This window comes from Aythya ferina (genome assembly GCF_964211825.1).
Source record: "Aythya ferina genome assembly, chromosome: 15".
NCBI lineage: Eukaryota > Metazoa > Chordata > Aves > Anseriformes > Anatidae > Aythya > Aythya ferina.
The window spans coordinates 8,523,145-8,542,639 of NC_140314.1; the positions used below are offsets into that span (position 1 = coordinate 8,523,145).

The 19,495-nt window shown below is 39.7% G+C and overlaps 1 protein-coding gene across 3 annotated transcripts in view; it reads right to left on the minus strand.

Moving 5' to 3' along the window:
- Positions 1 to 2,362: 2,362 nt before the first annotated feature.
- VPS35L (VPS35 endosomal protein sorting factor like) overlaps positions 2,363 to 19,495 on the minus strand; it is a 55,913-nt gene continuing 38,780 nt past the window's right edge. For 2 of the 3 annotated variants that reach the window (XM_084536650.1, XM_084536651.1), the window contains 5 exons: positions 13,527 to 13,666; positions 11,659 to 11,824; positions 10,748 to 10,866; positions 3,823 to 3,969; positions 2,363 to 3,240 (listed from right to left, as the gene is read on the minus strand). In XM_084536650.1, coding sequence (XP_084392776.1) covers positions 3,142 to 3,240; positions 3,823 to 3,969; positions 10,748 to 10,866; positions 11,659 to 11,824; positions 13,527 to 13,666 — 671 coding nt within the window. In that variant the 3' untranslated portion in view covers positions 2,363 to 3,141. The remainder of the gene's footprint in view (positions 3,241 to 3,822; positions 3,970 to 10,747; positions 10,867 to 11,658; positions 11,825 to 13,526; positions 13,667 to 19,495) is intronic. The other variant, XM_084536649.1, reaches the window with a different exon arrangement.

Here is a 19,495-nt window from a genome sequence, read left to right on the forward strand (position 1 = left end):
TTTTAATAACGTGCTTATTGGGTGCAGTATATGTCAGTTTGAATGAAATTTCTAATATTCAGTCTTCCAGACAACCTGCACTCTGACTTTAAGAGTACAAAGTATGAGAGTACATTTGTATATGTTGTATTCAGAATTTTATGGTCCAAAGCAGTCTCAGTGTCTTGCAGGAAGTTACAGAGATAGTGGGAAACTGTCATATTTTGTCACTGTCTGTGCCATCCATTACAGGAGCTACTGTTCCCTAAGTTTTGGTGTAGTTCTAGTTGTTGAGCAGGAACAGGTGATCGTCTCTTGTGTCTATTCCTGCTGTAGTAACTGGCCTCCTTGCAGGGGATCCCCCCTATGCCCTAGCTCAGGTTATTGTCTCTAGTTACCCAGCTCACTGTTTTCCTGCAGTTACCTATTCTTTTTCATAAGATCATGCCTATTAATCTGCTAATTTTCTTGTTCTAAAGCAACCTTACCTTCCACAGTAGCCTTTTCAATTGGACTCTCTACCTGAAAGCAGCTGACTCCTGGGAGAAAATACACTTGCAAAATAGCATTTGTTCCAGTGCATTTTGGGCAACTCCTAAGGGGAAATTAAAAATCACACAGAGGCTCCAGCATAAACAGTTGCCATGAATTCTTTCCCGTACCTGGGAAGGAGATGCTGAACTACTGCCTACAACAGGCTTTGCTTCGAGGAAACCATCACCTTTAAAGTGTTATTTAAAACCACCACTCCGACAGCATGAGCCTGATTTGCACTGGTGCTTCTCAAAGCTGGGTGACTGGCATCAGCCAGCCTTTCTAGTCTTCAGCTCCTGCTTTGCCTCAAGTAGTGGAGGCTGTGTTTTCTGATTTAAGACAAATGCTGAATTCAGGCCCTCAACTGCTTGCCTAGCAAAGAAGTAGTTATAAAGGAACAGGTAGGAAAATTTCAAGGAATGACTTCCTTTTGGGAAGAGTGGGACGGGAAAGCACGTACAGATTTCTGTTGCAGAGCCAGTCTTGGATATGTAGTGACTGGTCTTCTTGCATTGCCACCAGTGAAGGTGCTGAAGGTGGTGGTAGTCCTGGACTTGCCTTTGGATGAGGACTTCTTTCCCCTCTCTGGGATCATATCACATATAAGTCTGTTGCTCAGCTTCCTGGCACCTTGCTCTTGATAACATTATGCACGTGAAAACATCATAGTTTGAAAAACAAGACAGGTATCTGGGGAAAAATAACTGTTCAAGCAGTCAAACTTGCTCTAGCCTGCATATTTAATATATACAGGATAAAATTCAGGTCTATAGTGAGTGAAGTGCTTTAACTAAAATTAGTTTTGCTCTCACATGGAAGTAAGCCAAAAGCAGTTGATTAGAATGGTGGTGCTAGCTTCTAAGCTAGATGTTTTGAGTTTTCTCCAGATAACTAGAGCCTTCTGGATGTCATTGAGCTATTTTTGCACCAATAAAAACATCAGTAAAACATTTGAAAGCATTTCTCATGGCAGTCTTACATCAATAAATAAAGTTATACTGTGCTCAAAAGACAACAGGCAGAAATTGGTGTCTGTATGGTGAAAAGGAACAGCTGGGCCATTCGTAAGCCTGCCATAAGAGTTTCCATTCTACAGAATTTCCATACTGGGTTTGTAGCAGGACATTTGCCCCTGGAAGGCAGTTTCTGCCATACAACTGCTTCTAGTGTGACCCACCTGGCTGTTTAGACAATTCATGGTTCAATACCACTTACCTAGTTTGTGGGTAGAGTTTCCAGGTCCAACAGGAAGAGTTGGCCATGTGCTGTTGAAGGTTGTTTTGTACAGCTGCAGCAAGAAGGAAAGCTAAATTAAACTGAGGCATGATAATACATGCAGTACTGCCGTATCATTGTGTGTGTCCACTGTACAGAATTATCTAAGGAAAGCCAGTGTAATTAAGATGAACACTACAAGTCGGAAAGGTTCTCTATTGAGTGGATACTACTTCATAATTATCTTGTATTTCTGCAATTTTACTCTGCATATGTATAGATACACATGCATATATATAGTTTGTACAAGACTATGTTACCAAAGGGTCCTAGTTTAATTCCTTACAACCTGAACACAAAATGCATATTTTATATGTACCTTGTTTCAGTAGCCACTGAAGAGATGAAAACTACACAAGAACAATGCAGTTATTTTGGGTGCTATTTATTAATAGCCTGCTAACTCCTTGAATATATGGTTCTGGCAAAATTGATTATATGTTTAACCTTAACAAAATAAAACATTTTTGTGCAAATATACATCTCAATATATATGACTTAGCTCATTAAAATACTTACCACTAAGCAGAAGTAGCAATAGATGCAAGATCAACACGATTCCTTACCATGGGACAGAAGTGGCAAGAGTGAAATTTATTAGGAATAAAAGCAGTACATACAGATAAATTACAGAATGGTAAGGTGATAAATTTGTATACACAAAGGAACTCCCCCAGAACAAATAGGTGAGCTGCAAATTGTTTTATTCCGTGATACAGTGTACTGGAGAACATGGAGTACTTTGCATACATTTCCATTTTCCTTTGCAAACAACATTTAAAGATTCCCGCCATTTTACAAAACACCACTGAACTAAAAATGAAAGCATAAACATGTCTGTGAAAATGTATGGTAGAAATTAGAACACTAACATCTCAGCCATTTTTCTCTTTTACTGGAACTGACCAAACAAATGTTGGCAGCATCCCAAAGCAGAAAGATGACTTGGTAGGATTACTATATTGAAATACTGCTTTCTACACAGGAGAAAGACTGTTCTGCAAGCAGGATGAAGTTTGGAGGCTGTGAATTGATCCGTGCAGATTATCTTCTTCCTTTGTCACTAAAATGACAACAGATTAGATTTGGAGAGGCTTTTGCAACCACAGAGGTTCAAAGTACCCTTTTACTGAAACTAAATCGGATTTAAAATGAGTATATAATGGCAGATCTGGAAACAAATTCAGACTAAATTATTGCACTCAGAACAGTTTTACCTGTGTCCAAGTAAATCTGTCACACTGAGTAGAATTAAAATACACCAAATTCCAGTCAAAAACCAGAAGAATCAGTGATTTATAGCCTTGGCTCCATGCTCACTTTACATATGACTCCTTGGAAAAGAGGCATTCATCAGGTTCTGGACTGCAGAGGAAGCCGAAGAGCCAAGTCTGCAAAGTGACTCATCTCAGGTTGTTTGCTTCGTCTCCTGATGTATTCTAGCGTCTTTACCTGGGTGTGAAAAGAAAGGCATTTTGAGATTTTGTGTGTCTTTTCTTATTTCAGAGCCCATCATGTATGCTATGTGAAGACATTTTAATAGACACTCCTGTGATTCTCCCTAAATTTCACTGGATATGCAACTGCTGCCATTTCTGACTCCAGAACTCCTTATCATGTATATCTTCCTTAAGAAAGGCTCTAAAATGCCTACTTTTCAGGTTTATACCATGCAGTTCCTCCACTATATAAAAATGTTCTGTTTTGTTTGAAATTTAAGTTTTCTGTACTGAAAAGTGCAGCACCCAATAATTCCAGGCTCTTTAACACGTGAAATAGTTTTTAAAATGCAAGAAAGATAGTAGACTACTCCAAATAAGATAAGTTGCTTATTCATTAAGAAGCATGAAAAAAACATATTGTTTTTTAACCTAATTTACGCATGTTAAAAAATAAAACAAAAATGACAGTGAGTTGTAAAGAGTTTGTTCAGATTTATATCAGGATTTATATTATATTTTATTCAGATCAAGAAAGTAGCGCAACCTTTTCCCAAATAAGGAGTTGGAAAAGAATCTCTGCAGTATTCCTTACCATAGTCTTGGTGTCAGCAAAGCCATGTTTCTGAGCAAGATTCCAGAGATTCACTGAAAGCTGGTTTAGCTTGTTGTTTCGTAGATCTCCATGAGCTAAAATAGTGTTAAATAAATAAAGTGCCAACTGGCTCTGTCGCTTCAGGGTCTATAATAATAATTAAAAAAATCCTGTATTATTATACAGTCATCCCAGCAAAATTTCTTCAAGTTCACTTACAAGTACAAGGGGCAGACACCTGTTCTGTAATACACAGCAACAACTACAGGCACAGAAATACGGGCAGTTTGTACATCCCATTCAAAATACAACAAGAACCAATAATCACAAACCAACCTAAGTTAACTGCAAAATTATCCAAGACTCCTATATCTCACGCCACTTCAGCACAGCATAGCATGTAGCTCTGACATCTTAAATTCAGGACTTCACACAATTGCGTAGAAATCGCCCTCCCACCAACCAACTTTGATCAGCATGACTTCACATTTTTTCCCTTAATTTTTGTTCTTTATTTTTTAGAGAGACCATGATACATCTAAGACTAGACATACACAATTTCAAATTTTTTCAACAATTCCTTCTATTATTATTTTTTTTTTTAATAAAGACATTTTCCACCTCCTTTCTTCTACTGAAACTTCGATGATACCAATGTACTTACACCATATTTGCATTTACTATCCTTAAAATTGCTGAGGAAGGACCTTGATGAGGACTCGTGCTCTACCCTGGAGGAGAGCCATGCCTTTCAGCCTCTGCAGGGGAGTTGTCAGGCACAGACAATTCTGCACTAAACTTAAAGGTGCTCCCACCCCAAATTGGAGCGAGTGGAAAATAGAAGTAATAAAAATCCTATTGCAGATTTTGCCCATTCCTATGAAATGTTTTAAAAGGCTAGAAAGACAAATGATTGTTGGATGTATCTGAGATGTAGTGTGTATTTATACTGCTTTGCTGCAGCTGTCCTTTGGTTTTGGCTCAAGAAAGACCACTGCGAAAAGCAAAGCTCCATCTTACACAGAAACCACAGCAGAAGGGTAGCAGCTAGATCTGTCAGCTCATCACCTTGATTAATGAATTTAATACTTCACTTTGGCCCTTGCAGTTAAATGTACATTAGGGGTAGTGAATATACAGCGCTCAGATACAAAGCTACAGAGAGAACGAGGCATGGATTGGGAGAGAGGAGTGATAGCTGCAACTCGTGCTCTCCTGACACTGTACCAAGGCACTCACACAGCCTCTGCCCTTTCCCTAAGGAACCGAAAGTAAATTAATTTCACTTCTCACTGCCAGCAGAAGAGAGGTCAGATGCTATTAATCAAAGAAATGGCACGCACTGAGCTATCAGTCCCCCAGATAAATATGGAAAAGGAGAACGCTGTGCCATTAAAGAACTGTCTAACAAGAAAAGAGGACGCAGGATGCTCCAAACAAGAAGCAGAAGGCTGATACAGTACGTGAGCCACACGGCAGTACGTGCCGAGCAAATCTGACACAGCAGAAACCACACGTGCACACACACACATGCAATGCCCAGAGCTGCTCAAGGCCCCAGGAGAAGTTCTCTAAGCGCTAAATTAATTACATGGAACTACCAAGACAACAGGTCTTCCTCTAACAGTTACCTACTTTGGCAATTTCTATCCCAGTAGCTCCTAATCTGGTTTACAGACTAAAACTACCACCATTAGTAGGGAGTGTTGAACTGCACTCCTTACCAGCCAGAGAAACACCATCAGTCTCATCCAGCAGTAACACAAAGAGCAGAAATGCCACTCGGGAAGTCAGTAAGAGTAGCAGCAGTTGTCAATGCTTAAATATTACTACAGTATTTCTCTTTTAGGACTAACATCTTTGGGGGAAAAGCAGATACTGCACACCGCCTGCTAGTCCAGTGTTTGCCACATTATTCACAAGGCAGCCTCCCTCCTTCCACATTCACCATATATGCTGAATTAGCAAAATGAGGTGTTACCTCTATATTTTTTCCCATTGACGCCTGTGCATCTTCTGCTGAAAGTCACCTTCAGAGAGGTTCCTGGGAAGCAGTGGGCTGTGTCCTCATAAGAAGTGGGACACTTACTTTATTGGGCAGGTTGCAAAAGCAGCTCTACTCAAGGAGCCCAACTCTCAGCTACTGAGGTTTTCTAGGCAGTACGAATGCAAACGTGCCACCCATTCTTTAAAGTGAGGATGACATTTTGACAAATTTGAAACGTGTACTTCTAAAAGATCTAGGAACACGAAAAAGCTGGAAGAGCAAGACGCACACTAACTCATCGTACTGGGGGCAGGTACAAGTCACTGACAGGATCCTGGCATCCTGTCACCAGTCACACAACGCAAGGCAAAGGGAGAGGGAGGCAGTGCAGGTATGCACTAAATCCCCTGTGTCTGCAAACTAACAAGAGTCAGACAAGGCTTCAGGTGACGATGAGCAGCAATGTTTGTGCAGCACAGCACCGACCTCCAGCCCAGCACGCTGCTGAGTCCACTGGCCTCACAGAGACTGAATTGCGGGTGGCACTCCAGCTCAGGAGGAATTTACAGGCAGCAAGGAGAAAGGAACAGCTCAGCTATTTGGCAACAACGCACGCCATGGGACTAACAATTCCCACACCAAAAAGAACTGCCAGCCTTTAGGCACTGTTTTCCATAACTCACGGGATAACGCTGATGACTATGAAACAAAATAATACATCATCCCATAACGTGATCCCCCATATCCCAGCCCGTCCAAAGTGCAAAGTCTAAATTTCATACAGCTTATCAGATAAAAATGGAATCTTTCATAAAACAGACAACGTAACTGTTTTTCATGGCATGCTGGCTAGTGCTACAAACACACATTCCTGTCTTTCAGAGAATTGTGCCAGACACCTCCAACATAAGGATACCATGAGCTTTCTGTTGGAAAAGCCTTTGGGCATTTGGATTCGTTGCTTCCTCGGAAGGTAAATCTAGTCTACTGCTGCTCCCATGGACAGCTTTAAAACAACTGGCTCAGAGAATTGGTACCAGTCCATCTGTGGCAGCACAGCGCTCAGCATGGGCTGCAAAGCTGCTTCAGGGTACTAAATATATCGGTCTAGGCTGAGTCTCCATGCTGATATGGCATCTGTTTGCTAGGATTACCAGGGCTATCTAGCCAGAAATTAATTCCAGCACCACTGTGAAGCTGGTGGTTATATCCTTGTGATCCACATCTAGATATGCCTGAATAAAGCCTTGACAGGCAGCCTTGCCCTTCCTTACAAGCTCTGATGGGAAGCCCTCTGGGACCTCGTAACATCTGTTAGTTCACTGGAAAGAGCAGGAACTGCATCAGGGAGGTCAGGTTGCCTTACACAACTGCCCTAACATGGGATAAATGACGCCCCTAGCACAAACAGCAGCTCATGCAACGAGTTCATGTATAACAAAAGGGAATAATGACTTGGGCAGAGAAAGCAGCAACAACCAACACTGCTCCTGGGAACTCACAGACCATCCAAGAGGATGTGTGGCCCCTATTTCACCACTTTTCCAGCACACTAGGATGATCATAAGAAAAAGTGCCTTGTTTTGGATACGATCCTTAAAAGAGAAGTCCAAAAGCACCCCCTGGAATACTCAACTGGAGTACAAGTGGCAGTCCCTGCAGGCTCAGGGGGCAGTAATTCACCTTGTAGCGAAGGCAAGCTAAAATGTTTTATTCCCAGCTCTTAGACTGCCACCATGGTTGGTTCATCGCTATTTCAAAGTCATTAATTGATTTTTAAATCTTTCACTGTTCACGGTGCTGCTCACATCAGCTACATTTCTCTCTCTAAATGTAACCTAAAAAAAGTTGTGCTCCGTGTGGAACTTGAGGCTTGCGGAGGACTAGGCCATGCTTTCCAAAAAACTATACTCAGTAATCCTGCTTTGGTCCATTAGCAAAATCACGATTTATTTTGGTTTCCACCATTTATCTTACAAGCATGCAGAGGCAATGTTCCCAATCAATCTATTCCTAGTCTTTACATTCCACCAGTATGTGGACAAGGCTGTATTAAAAACAAGTGGAGTGGCTGTGTGCTAGCTAGCTACAGTTCCTCGTGGCAATGCACCCATCCTTCTTGTTGAGCCAGCTGCAAATGAGCTGCAAACATGCCAAAACAGGCACCTCCACCAGCTGCAATGTCTTTTGGAAACTGCAACAGGTAAATTCTCTTGCTTCCCTCTTCCCAAAAGAGGAACAAAATGTTTAACCACCTTTAGAGAATCCTGGCTGAGGACACACAATCCTTCAGGAAGAGCAAGCTCTTTTCAATTTAAGGCACACCCACACACAAAGGAAAACTCTGTCCAACTCTGCTTGTTGGTCAGTGCTCAAACACATGTGAAATCAACTGAAGTTTTATAAGGTTCATATTATAAACCTAAGTTAGCTGTGTTGGAAGGAGAAGCCTCCAAAGGATACCCAGGAATTGCTTTCTCTTGCTCCATCTCTATACTTGCTATAAAAGGTCCAGTATCTATCACATGGCACATGGGCAGACCGCCATCCTAACACGGCGCTGGCACAGCAACAACCACCTGCTCTTAATGTTTTGGATCAAAAATGGCATTTGAAGAAAACATGCTCCATCTGGACATTTATCACTGAGCAGCGAGAGGCCAGGTATTTACATTTCTAAGAAACTGGAGCTTAAGATTAACCTTCCACCCACCCACATAAGGTAGTGAGAGGAATCACTGATACATACTCTTGTCACCAGGAGCAGCTTGAACTTTACAGAACTGTCCAGAAGTGAAACTTTAGTTCAAGCACTGCAGTGTAGATGAAGGATACTTTAATAATGCAAAAAGATCACACTGTGTTAACATCAGATGCATTGTTCTCCTCCAAATTGCCATTTGGTGAAAGCATTTTATTGTGAGAAAAATTTATTTTCCTTTATGGCTTTTAAAGGAAACGAACCAATAAAAACCCAATGAAATCAGAGGCTTCTTCATTTAAATGAGCAGCCAAGCAGATGAACAATAAAAGGTCACTAACACCAAAGCAGTCCAAATGCCACAGTGATTTTATGATAGGTGCTGCTTTAGCACAAAGGGAGGTCTCTTTGACAATATTCTCGTCACCTCTATTTCTTCAGCAACAACAGCTTCCTCGGGGAATTATTCATTCTTACATGGCATTTTTTTACTGAAATCTCTCAAGGACTTTTACACAACAAAACAAAATAAATGCTCCCCCTTGGTAAATAGGGATGGACATATGAGTAAATCCAAGACCACAGTGACAAAGGTAGGGAAGGATCTATATCCATGCTGCTTAGCTTTAAATCCAGTTTTCTATGCAACAAATGCATCCATGAAATAATACGGAATCTCATCGCTCAAAGTACTAAGCTTAAAAGATGAAAAAAGCCTTTCAGAAACCACAGATTTGAAGCCTTGCAAACATTTTCATCTACATACTCCATGTAGGAATCAGAAGCAAAACAATACCTAATATACAACCCAGAGTCCTAAGCAATGTGTCTTTTTTGCTGTTATTGTTCTGGGGAAAAAAATGCCACTCACTGTGGTCATACATACAGTGATGTAAAGGCATTACAGCAAAGGTTTTCTTTATCTTACATCTCTACGGTCTTTTAAGAAAAGACAAGTATGACAGTAACAGCAGTGAAAAGGCTCAACTTAGTATAGTGGTCTCCAAACATGCATCGCATCATACATTCTGTAGAGGTAAACACTACAGGCTACTGTGCGAACAGGGTACTTTAAAAGTGCCATCAAATTATTATCTCCTACCTTCCCATTTCAGCCTACGAGCTGCTAGATTGCAATCAATACAGAGTACTTTGGAAGGAGCGATTAGGAAGCTGTGGAGTGGCTCAATCTCAGAAACACGTATGCTAACAGAACAGTAACTTCTCATGATTTCAGTAACACTGAAAAACAACAGTTATCTGCCTTTCACACCCAGTCAGTTAAGCTATATTTGATCCTTCAGGCCCTCTGAACTCCAGTAAAGAAATCCAATCAACTACCAAAAGACTTTTCGTTCTCTTAAATTGAATAAATATGACCTTGTACTAACAACAGGGTAAAAAATAAACACATTTTCCCTCCCTCTGCACTTCTCATCCTAGTGTCTGGGATCCAAAGCTTTTCCAAATTAAAGGAGGTTTCCATTGTATTTGACCCAGTAACAGACTAACAATGAATTCTCATTTTGTTCGTTACAGAATTGGACATTTTCAGAAACTGTTAGCTGTCAAGAAAATATGGTTTATTTACGCAGAGAGAAAGGTGACAGCCAGGAGGAAACAAGCAGGATGGACAAGGAGCAGATCTTATACAGCAATCAAAGGAATGGCTGTGGCACTCAACTCCAATTCTCTAGCTTAGGCCAATGATTGCAACATGGAGCTCAGCTCATTATATGCAGAAAGACCCTCATAATGAAAAAAAAAAAAAAAAAAGTTATGCCACATTGAGCATCATTTTTCCATAACCCACACTAACTGCCTTGAGTCCTAGTATAATTTAAAAAAAATTAACCTCATTATGCTGCTCAGCAGACACCATTCTGTGCAGAATTGCATTCTTTGGCACACTGCCACAATCAGTAGGACAGAACCTCTGACATTTGTCACCTCTATCAGACTATCCAGGTACAGCATATGGTTAAGCAGTTAACTTTAGTCTGTATCTTAAAACATATTATAAACGCTACATGATCTCTTTTGCATCATTAGATTTTTCTACCCTAAGTCTGCCTACATGATCAATTCCCTTTTTTAAATAAGTAAAACTAATTCCCTCTCATTGTAAAGTTCCCAGAACTTTCTAAAAGACCAATCCTGGTCAAAAAGGTGGTCTGTTTATTCAATTTTAAAGTAATTTTAGTTGTACATTAAATCCTGTTAAACTAAGGACATACCTCTTCCTTTCCAAGGGTTTTGAGATGATCCAGGATCTGTGCTATCACTGTTTCACACAGTTTATTAATTTCAGCCAGGAACTTGGAGTCTCCACCATACAGCGTATCATTGGAATCAACTGCAGAGACAAACTGAAGCTTAAGTCTGGCTAAAGAGCTATGCATTTGTTTGCTACTGAAAACACCAGCAATTTATAGAAGACCAGATTTGGAAGTTATAAAATGACCCTCCTCTGTGAAATGCAAACAAAACTAATCTTATTTAAGTGACTGCCACTTGGTTCCCTACTTGATTTTAGGGAAATTCTTTTCAGCATAACGCTGAAAAGAATCTCCTAGCTAAAAGCCAGTCCTATATTCCTGGATGCTGCCAGGTCCAAAAATGACTACTAGACCCAAATGCAAAGCAACAACTAGAATCAATTTTCACATTTTCCTTGCTTTCCTTAGTCTAGAAGAGTTTAGGCATCATCTTCAATGGCAGCAGGACTTGGCCAAACAGTTAATGTTTTACCGAATACAAACAACAAGATAGTCAAATCATATTCTGAGAACTACCATTGTTAATAAATGCAAATGAAACACCAGTGGTATATACAAATCTTGATACTTTAGACTGAAAGAAAACACTTCATACATACAAAGTCTTAATATCTACTTGAAATGCTTATGTTTCTAAGTATTTGCATCACCATCACCATAAACAAAGTAAACCACTTTTCACAAATTCACTTCAATAATAGACTAGACATCTGCTTGGCAGCCACCTCCCATGGTTATTTTAAATCCATTTCCATAGGAGAATAATCCATTGTATAACATTTACTACCGCTGATCTTCATTAGCAAGGTACAGCAATAATGCAAATTGCATGGTGGAACACACAATCCAGGATCACCCTCATGTATTACCTTTATCTACATGGTAGATATATGTTTCTTGAGTCATTGCAGACAGCAGATGCAAAACATTAGTATAAATCCTGACTTTGTCATCGCTGTTATCCTCCCAAGTATAATCCTGGATCACATTTAGTAATCCTCGCACAAGAAATAACACTCCTTGTTCTGGGTGGTCCTATAGAAAAGAAAAAAAAAAAATCAAAAAACAAAACCCCAATGAACCCCAAAACAAAATGAGGATTATTAGGGGCCATTTGGTATTTTAAAGTCACAAGATTAGCTCTAAAAGAGCAAAAACTACAATACAATCAAAGGTGACAACTCCTTTTCTGAAGTGTGCTTCCAGTAATTTCTTTTATAAAAAAATACGTTCCAGTTTCATTCTAAAATGACCATTTGATCTATAATAATAAACCTGATCTAGACAGCCTCCACAGACAAACTTTGAAATGCTTTGTTTTCTATCCATGGGGGAGTAGTGCAGAATTATCAGCTTTTTAACAGCTTGGCCTGTAAAATTACACACTCGCAGTAGATTTTTTTAATTCAAATAATGTCAGTAAGTTACAGAAGCACATATATTACTCATATAATTATGAGTTTTAGAAGAACACCTACACTGGGAAGTCAAAGTCACAGACAATCAACAATCTTGGAATCAAAGGAATATAATTATAAAGACATCTGCTTTATATAAACCATGATTTTTTTTTTTTGCAAGCAGTTTTTGATACTTGCACCCAGCTTATTTCCAGCTCACAGCTGGTGTAATGACACAAACGTTTCTAAGACAAGTCTCAGTTCACTAGGGATATTTTCTTGTGATTGTCTACCCTGCAAAGTAAACAGGAGAAATTATGGAAACTGATTTCTGAAGCCTGGTATCTCACTGCAAGTTTTTCATTACTGAATCTGAGAGGTTGGATCTCCCTCCTCCAGCTATCTGTTACTAGTCTGAGTCATTTCTCAGAGGAGCATCCAGTTCTGACACAAGTTTCCTTCAACATCTTACTTCTCTAGTCAGTGGACTACACTGACACATTGCGGTGGCAATGAGCCTTTCCCCTTTAACAACACAGCACCTCCACGTTGCTGAAAATTCCCCTTTCCACTGGAAAAAGGAGAATAAGCTTCTCTAATTATGAGGATTCAGACAGTAACACTATGCTGCTTCACTGAACATGTAGTCAAAGAAAAGGGAGAATAAAAGAGGAAACTGTGAGGAGGAAAGGCCTACTTGCTTTGATGGGAAAAAAACAAACAAACAAACTTCAAACTTTAAAACAAACAAAAAAGCCACAAGAAAAAAAAATAAAATAAAATGCCATGATACTAAACCAATCCTTGCAGGGAAAACAGAATCTTCTCAGAGAGGGCTAGAGTTGTTAACAGAAGGAGGTAAAATCTTCAAGTGTTTGGTTTCTATTGCAATGAAATCTTGTGAGACAGAGGCCTCTCCTCCTTCTCTAAGGTCAACAAAATACCTTGGTTATGTAAGTTTTATCTCAGATCTTTCAGGTTAGTTTACAATTCTTCCTCATCTTTTAACCAACAATGCTGCATTTTCTGGACTTGTGGTGAGGCATTTTTTGATGACACATGGAAAGGAAAATCTGGAAGACTAGATTCAATAAAGATTAGCTGCTAATACACCCATGGCTTCAGCGCACAGCGCTCTTTGGCCAAAATTGTGAGGCAGCACACTCCAGATAATGCTCAAGGAACTTGACATTTTTGTCTCATTGTACAATAAAGAGAGAACTTCAAATTAAACCAGAATCTACAGTAAACTTTTAAACAGGAAAGTCGACTAGGCTGTGTGCTATTTATATACAGCACACACACACAAATACACACACACACACAAAGTGACTTACCGGAACAACCAATAATGTGGAAAAAAAGTTACAAAGGAATTCCAAGAGGAAGGCGTCAGAAGGTCGCATCTTTCCATCGATACTGATCATTTTTGGCACTTCAGGAACAAGGCTCACTGCAGCTTTGAAAAAAGCATCAGCTACAAAATAAAAATATAGTTGCTCTATTATCACTCCAACTGCTATTGCACTCAAACCTATGATCTGATGGTTGCTTACAGTTTGTTTCAAATAGACTACAGAAAATGACCATATGCTTAACTGTAAAGAAACTCAAGACTCAGCAGTCAAAATCTGTAGTAATTCAAGCAATGCTGTTTTTCCAACAGAAGTTCCTACATCACTGGAGATTTCTGAATTTAACACTCTTCTACTTTGCTTAACAGCTGGACATTGTTGTTTCAAGTATATGGCATATATGGAATAAAAACAATAAAAAAATAAAAACAAAATAAAATCACACAATTCAAAATAAACTTATCTAAAGAAATGCTTGTGCCAGAAAAATGGGGAACCAGAAGGGCGGTGGGGTTGTACATATTAGATCATGCTAACTTGTTCACTAATCCATTCACAAAGGCTGTTAAAATTCTAAGGAAATACAGTCAACTTAATCCTACAGGAAAAAAAAAAAAAAAAAAAAAAAAAGCTGGTAGCATTAATCATAAACTGAGTAGATGTTCTAAGTTAATATTTTCAAACTAAAACAATAAGATTTTTCCTCTTACCATAGAAGAGCAGCTATATACGCTAAGAGTTCATAAAAAAAAAAATCTGACAGCAGCATTCTTTTGCAATTTCTTGGCTACATTTCAAAACATCCAAGACCCATTCAAGTTATTTAGTCATATTCCCTTTCCAGATGTTTAGTTATATAATTGGAAGCATACGTCAGAGTTAATGCTGTATTCATCTTTATTTTACAAGAACACAGACCAAAGCCATGAAACCAAATTTTAGCAAAGATAATTCTTGGCAAAAGACAAGAGGTGTTAGGCAGGGATAGAGAAAACCACTAACAAGCATGCATGGTCATTTTCAGGAGCAGAGCTTGCTCTGGAAAAATTCATTTGAACACATGATACTCCAAGCAAATTTGCTAAATATAGTACCATCTGATAGCTAATTTAAGCTTATGAGGAATACCAGTGAAACATGTGCTTTGGAAAAACTAATTCTTCTGACTCTTATTTCGCTTCAGCGTGTGAGTGTTTGAGAACTTCTGAACTTCTCAGTGCCTGCATACAGACTCCTTCACTCAAACCTCATATTTTCTTTTATCTTGCACATTTAATTTGAGGTGAAGGAATGTTTTTTATTTATTTCAAAGAACATATTAGTTTACACAGGCAACCCAAAGGAAGGTAAGTGATCTGTCCTTTCCTTTATTAGAGGAAGGGAAGCAGCAGCAGATGTTCGTTCTAGCTCAAGTAAATGAATTGCTATCATTTCCACAGTTGTCTCTGCAGAAAAAAAAAAAAAAAAAAAGAAAAAAAAAAAAAGTACGTGCCCACATCACCATATAATCAGAACATATGACCAGACAAATGAGAAAGCATGTCTCAGAAAATAGTCTGCATGCCAAAGCATGCATGTCTGTGCAGGGAACTTGCCTTCTGAGTTGTTTTGTAAGAGGACAGGAATGATCTGTGCAGCAGTCTCCACAGCGAAACAGAAGAGCTGCAGAGTACCTCACACCTGCTCTCCCAACCACCAGAGTCCTAGCGGTTCTCCTCAAAACTTACCTCAGCCCCAAACTAAAACCTCTTGTCTTTGCTATGAACAACCACAATTTGACCTGATTTACTCCTCTTGGCCTCCTGACATTCCTGAGAATAAGAACTGCCTCCTCCCTGGTTGAGATGAGCTACCTCATTAGATCTGCTGGTGACGGCAGCACTCCCAGCCCCACTTCAGTGGCTTGCCGGGGATGAGGAGAGACCTGTACACACCGCAGACAGCTCAGCAGTCCCTGTCGTTGCAACAAGATCCTCAGTGCTTCCATTATCTTCTTCCCTACCCACAGCAGTCACAGGGCTGCTGCATCCCTGCTGTCTCCATTTGACTGCCTTCCTCTCAAACTCACCACTGCTGCTTGGTTGCATCCACAGAGCCCCCTGCAAGTACTCAAATATTGTCATGCCTCAGCACAAAGGCAACACTGCAGGGCTCTGGCTCCCTTGCTTTGGATTCTCCTTCTTTGCCTCGCCCTCTATGACCCCAATGCAGCAAGGTAAGCCAAAAAAGCAATACAACATAAAAGCAGTTAGTTGCATTTTCTATCAATGACGACATTTTACTTAGGCACATCCAGAAGTTCTGGCTAAGGGGCATACGTTCATTCTGTTGAGAGTACTGCCAGCCTTTGCTAACCACAAAATTGCCCTTGTGCCGGAACACCTAAAGCATACACAACCAAGGTACGTGCGCTTCATAAGAAGCAAAGAGAAAGTGAATTTATGTTAATGCAAAGGTTTTATTAAAGATTTTGCAGAAAAGTAACTGTCTGCCAAACACTACCTCCCTATTGTTTTGTGAAAAAGTGACAGAGCATGTATCACATGCTCCAAGTTTGGAGTAAAAGTTCATTTAGTAAGTTGTCATGGAAGCACTGGCTATTTTCTTAATAAGTATGAAAAAACATCAGTATTTAATTCTGAATTACATCAATTATGAGGTTATGCAACAGTGCTTTCTCTGCATCTTTTAAAAGTCAATTTATAGAGCTATTACTGTAGACATACTTCAAGATAAAACCATGCACCAGCTTTTCCTGGTTTCCAAAAGGTGCAAGAAGCAATCTTAAAAGCACCAAAAAAGCCACAGCGATGTTTTGTTCTTGATTAAAAACAAAACAAGAAAAAGATGAAAAAAGGTTCTTCCAATGAGGGATGCTGTATTCTTACCTGCCAAAAGTAGGATCCTGCTTCTAAAGTGAACCACTGCTAGGTTGGTTAAGGGGAGAGCAGCCTGTTCATTACAACAAATCATCATGATAAAGTCTTCCCAGACTGCTGTTAATATCTTGTGCAGTGCACCGAACATGACAAACTTCACGCTTCGCTAAATTTATCCTTTCAGTGCAGCTCCTTCATTTGGGTTGACCATAATCCTATACATCTTTCCCCTGAGCTTACATGCTGACCTTCAGGCTAGGGAAACTTACAGTCACACCCAAGACAGCACTTACAGTAATATTCTGCTACAGAAAAAAACAAGTGGGAATGCTGTTAATGCTTTGCTCTATCAGTATTCATTATGGTACCTACATGCATGTTTGTTTAATTATACGCAACCACAAAAATACACTCACTTCCATATATTTCTATGTATCAATCTTTGCATACAAAAAAATTAGCTTCTTGTATTTTCTGCATCTAAGAAAGACAATTAAATGGTACTAATTGAAGACTGCAGGCAGAAAGAAAAAAAAAAAAAAAAAAAAACACCAATAAAATGGTAGAAACAAAGCCATTAGAGATGGGAAAACAATTAAGCTCCTGAAGTATGCCCTCAGTGAGTAAAAGTGAGTAGGTCTGACATACCTACACAAACTATTTTTAGTCCCAGATACAGTTACAAAAGGCTAAGTCCATCCAAAGGACAAAAGCAGGGACCATACAACATCTTCGGCATCCCCTATCACCTTCATGTCCTACAATACTGTTAAGCCAACCCTAATACTTCTAAAGTTTTGCTTCCACATCCAATAGATGTTAGAACTTCAATGAAGCCTTGTACTGTAGTGCAAAAATGAATGGCAAGCACGCAGGGTTTTTCACTGCTGTTGTTTTTAAATAAATTAGCACATCACTGGTTTGATGACAAAGCACTGCAAACATTTGGAACTCTCTTAACATTGCTGAGGTCACTCTGATAGATTTCCCACTTTATTGAAATGTGTTCTGCCCTTGAGCTATTGAGTTACTGAACATTTCCAGTACTGAAACCCTCTAAACATCACTCCCAATCCAGAAACTACAAAGAATTATTTGAAGTAACAAAGATGAAATAAGAAAATGAACGCACTGCTGTTTGGTGAACTGGAATGTACCACGTTAATCCATACTATGAATTAACCACACACAGAGATGTAATTATGTGGATGAAGCTTGCTACTGCCAGTTTGAGGAAAAGCTTGATTATAAAACTGATTTTCACAAGGCCTTAGTACTTCCCGACAAAGGCACACAGAGGCCTGATGTTATACAGGGACATCATACAGTCGGACCAAAAACACTGTAAAAAATGTTTTATTTTTAAGCTGTAATCAGTAAGCACATAAACAAAGGACATAAAAAATACAACCACAAATTTCAGCCTGCCTCTCTAAATTCCATGTAATCTCTAAAGACTGTACAGTAAAATATCATCAGTCTTTATAGAGAACACCACTAGTTTAAAAAACAAACAAACAACAAAACCACCACCACCAAAACCAAACAAACAATCAAAAGCCCCACCATGATACAACATTGAAGAGTCATGGTTTTTGCAGAGAGAAATCATTCCTCAAACCCCTGAAGTTGTCCAAAGAACCTGGAAGTCTGTGTTAAGCGATCCAGCCAATGCAAATAATTGGATGTTTACAAAGCTTTTAAAAAGAAAAATAAGAAAAAATCCTACCCTAAGGTGACAAAGGATAAGAAGGAAGTCCTCTTAAGGATTCATAACTTCATAAAGGATGGGGTGCAGGGGGAAAAGAGCAGGAATAAGAGTTTTCTAAGTGGAGTGAAATGACTATTGAATTCCTTAAGCTTCTGCAGAAAGATACATCCTTCCGATGAGCTGGGAAGAGCAGTGGATAGGGAGGTGACAACATTTGCAGAGTACTCCGGAACATGACTGCAAGGAGTTGCAGATGGAGCTCATGATTCTGAGCAATAATGCAGCAGATGAAATTAATATTAGCAAGGCATGTGGGGAAAGAAACAGCACTTGCTATTACTATAGAAAGATAAGCTCTAAATAAGCTATTTACACTCATGAAAGATTTTGGAGTCATTATGGTTGGTTTCCTGAAAAACACACCCTGAACAGCTGTCAAAAAGGCAAGCAATTATAAGAATCATTAGGCCAGTCATGGAAAACTAAAGTGTCGTTATATCATTTATATAGCTGATGTGCTTTTCTACCTACAATACAGTCCTGACCTTCCCATTTCCAAAAGGATAAAGAGAAGATTAAAAAGGTGCTACGGCATGGATCTCTTTCCTCATTAGAAAAGACTACAAGGACAAAAATTCTTCAGGAACCTATCAACTTCAGCTTCTCATAGGTAATGAAGAAAATGAACTGAGAATGATTGATGTCCTCAAAATATCACTAGTAGATCAGCTGCACTCACATTTCAAGAAAATCCCCCCAAAATCCCTGTGAAGTACATTTCCAAGTAGCACGTGACTGTGGAACTCAATCCCACATGAAGTTACAAAGGCCAAAAAGTAAAAACTGGTTACAAATTGAAATTCATAAGGATTGATCCATCTGTTTTAATAAATACCATGGTCCCCAGACACCCTGCACTGAAGGCTGTATTTAGACCAGCTGCAGCTGAAGGCTAGGACACATCATGCTGCACAACCACCCCATGCAGCGACAAAGGCTCAGGGAAGAGTGGCTGGAAGCTGCCTGGCAGAAAAGGACCTGGGGGTGCTGGTTGGCAGCCGGCTGACCACGAGCCAGCAGTGTGCCCAGGTGGCCAAGGAGGCCAAGGGCATCCTGGCCTGCATCAGAAGTAGTCCAACCAACAGGGCTAGGGAAGTGATGGTCCCCCTCGTACACAGTGCTGGTGAGAGCACACCTTGAATATTTTGTTCATTTTGGGGCTGCTCACTACAAGAAAGACATCATGTTGCTGGAATGTGTTCCAGGGGATGGAGGGGAGACCTCATCGCACTCTACAACTGCCTGAAAGGAGATTGCCTTGAGATGAGCATCAGTCTCTTTTCTCAGGTGACAGGTGAGAG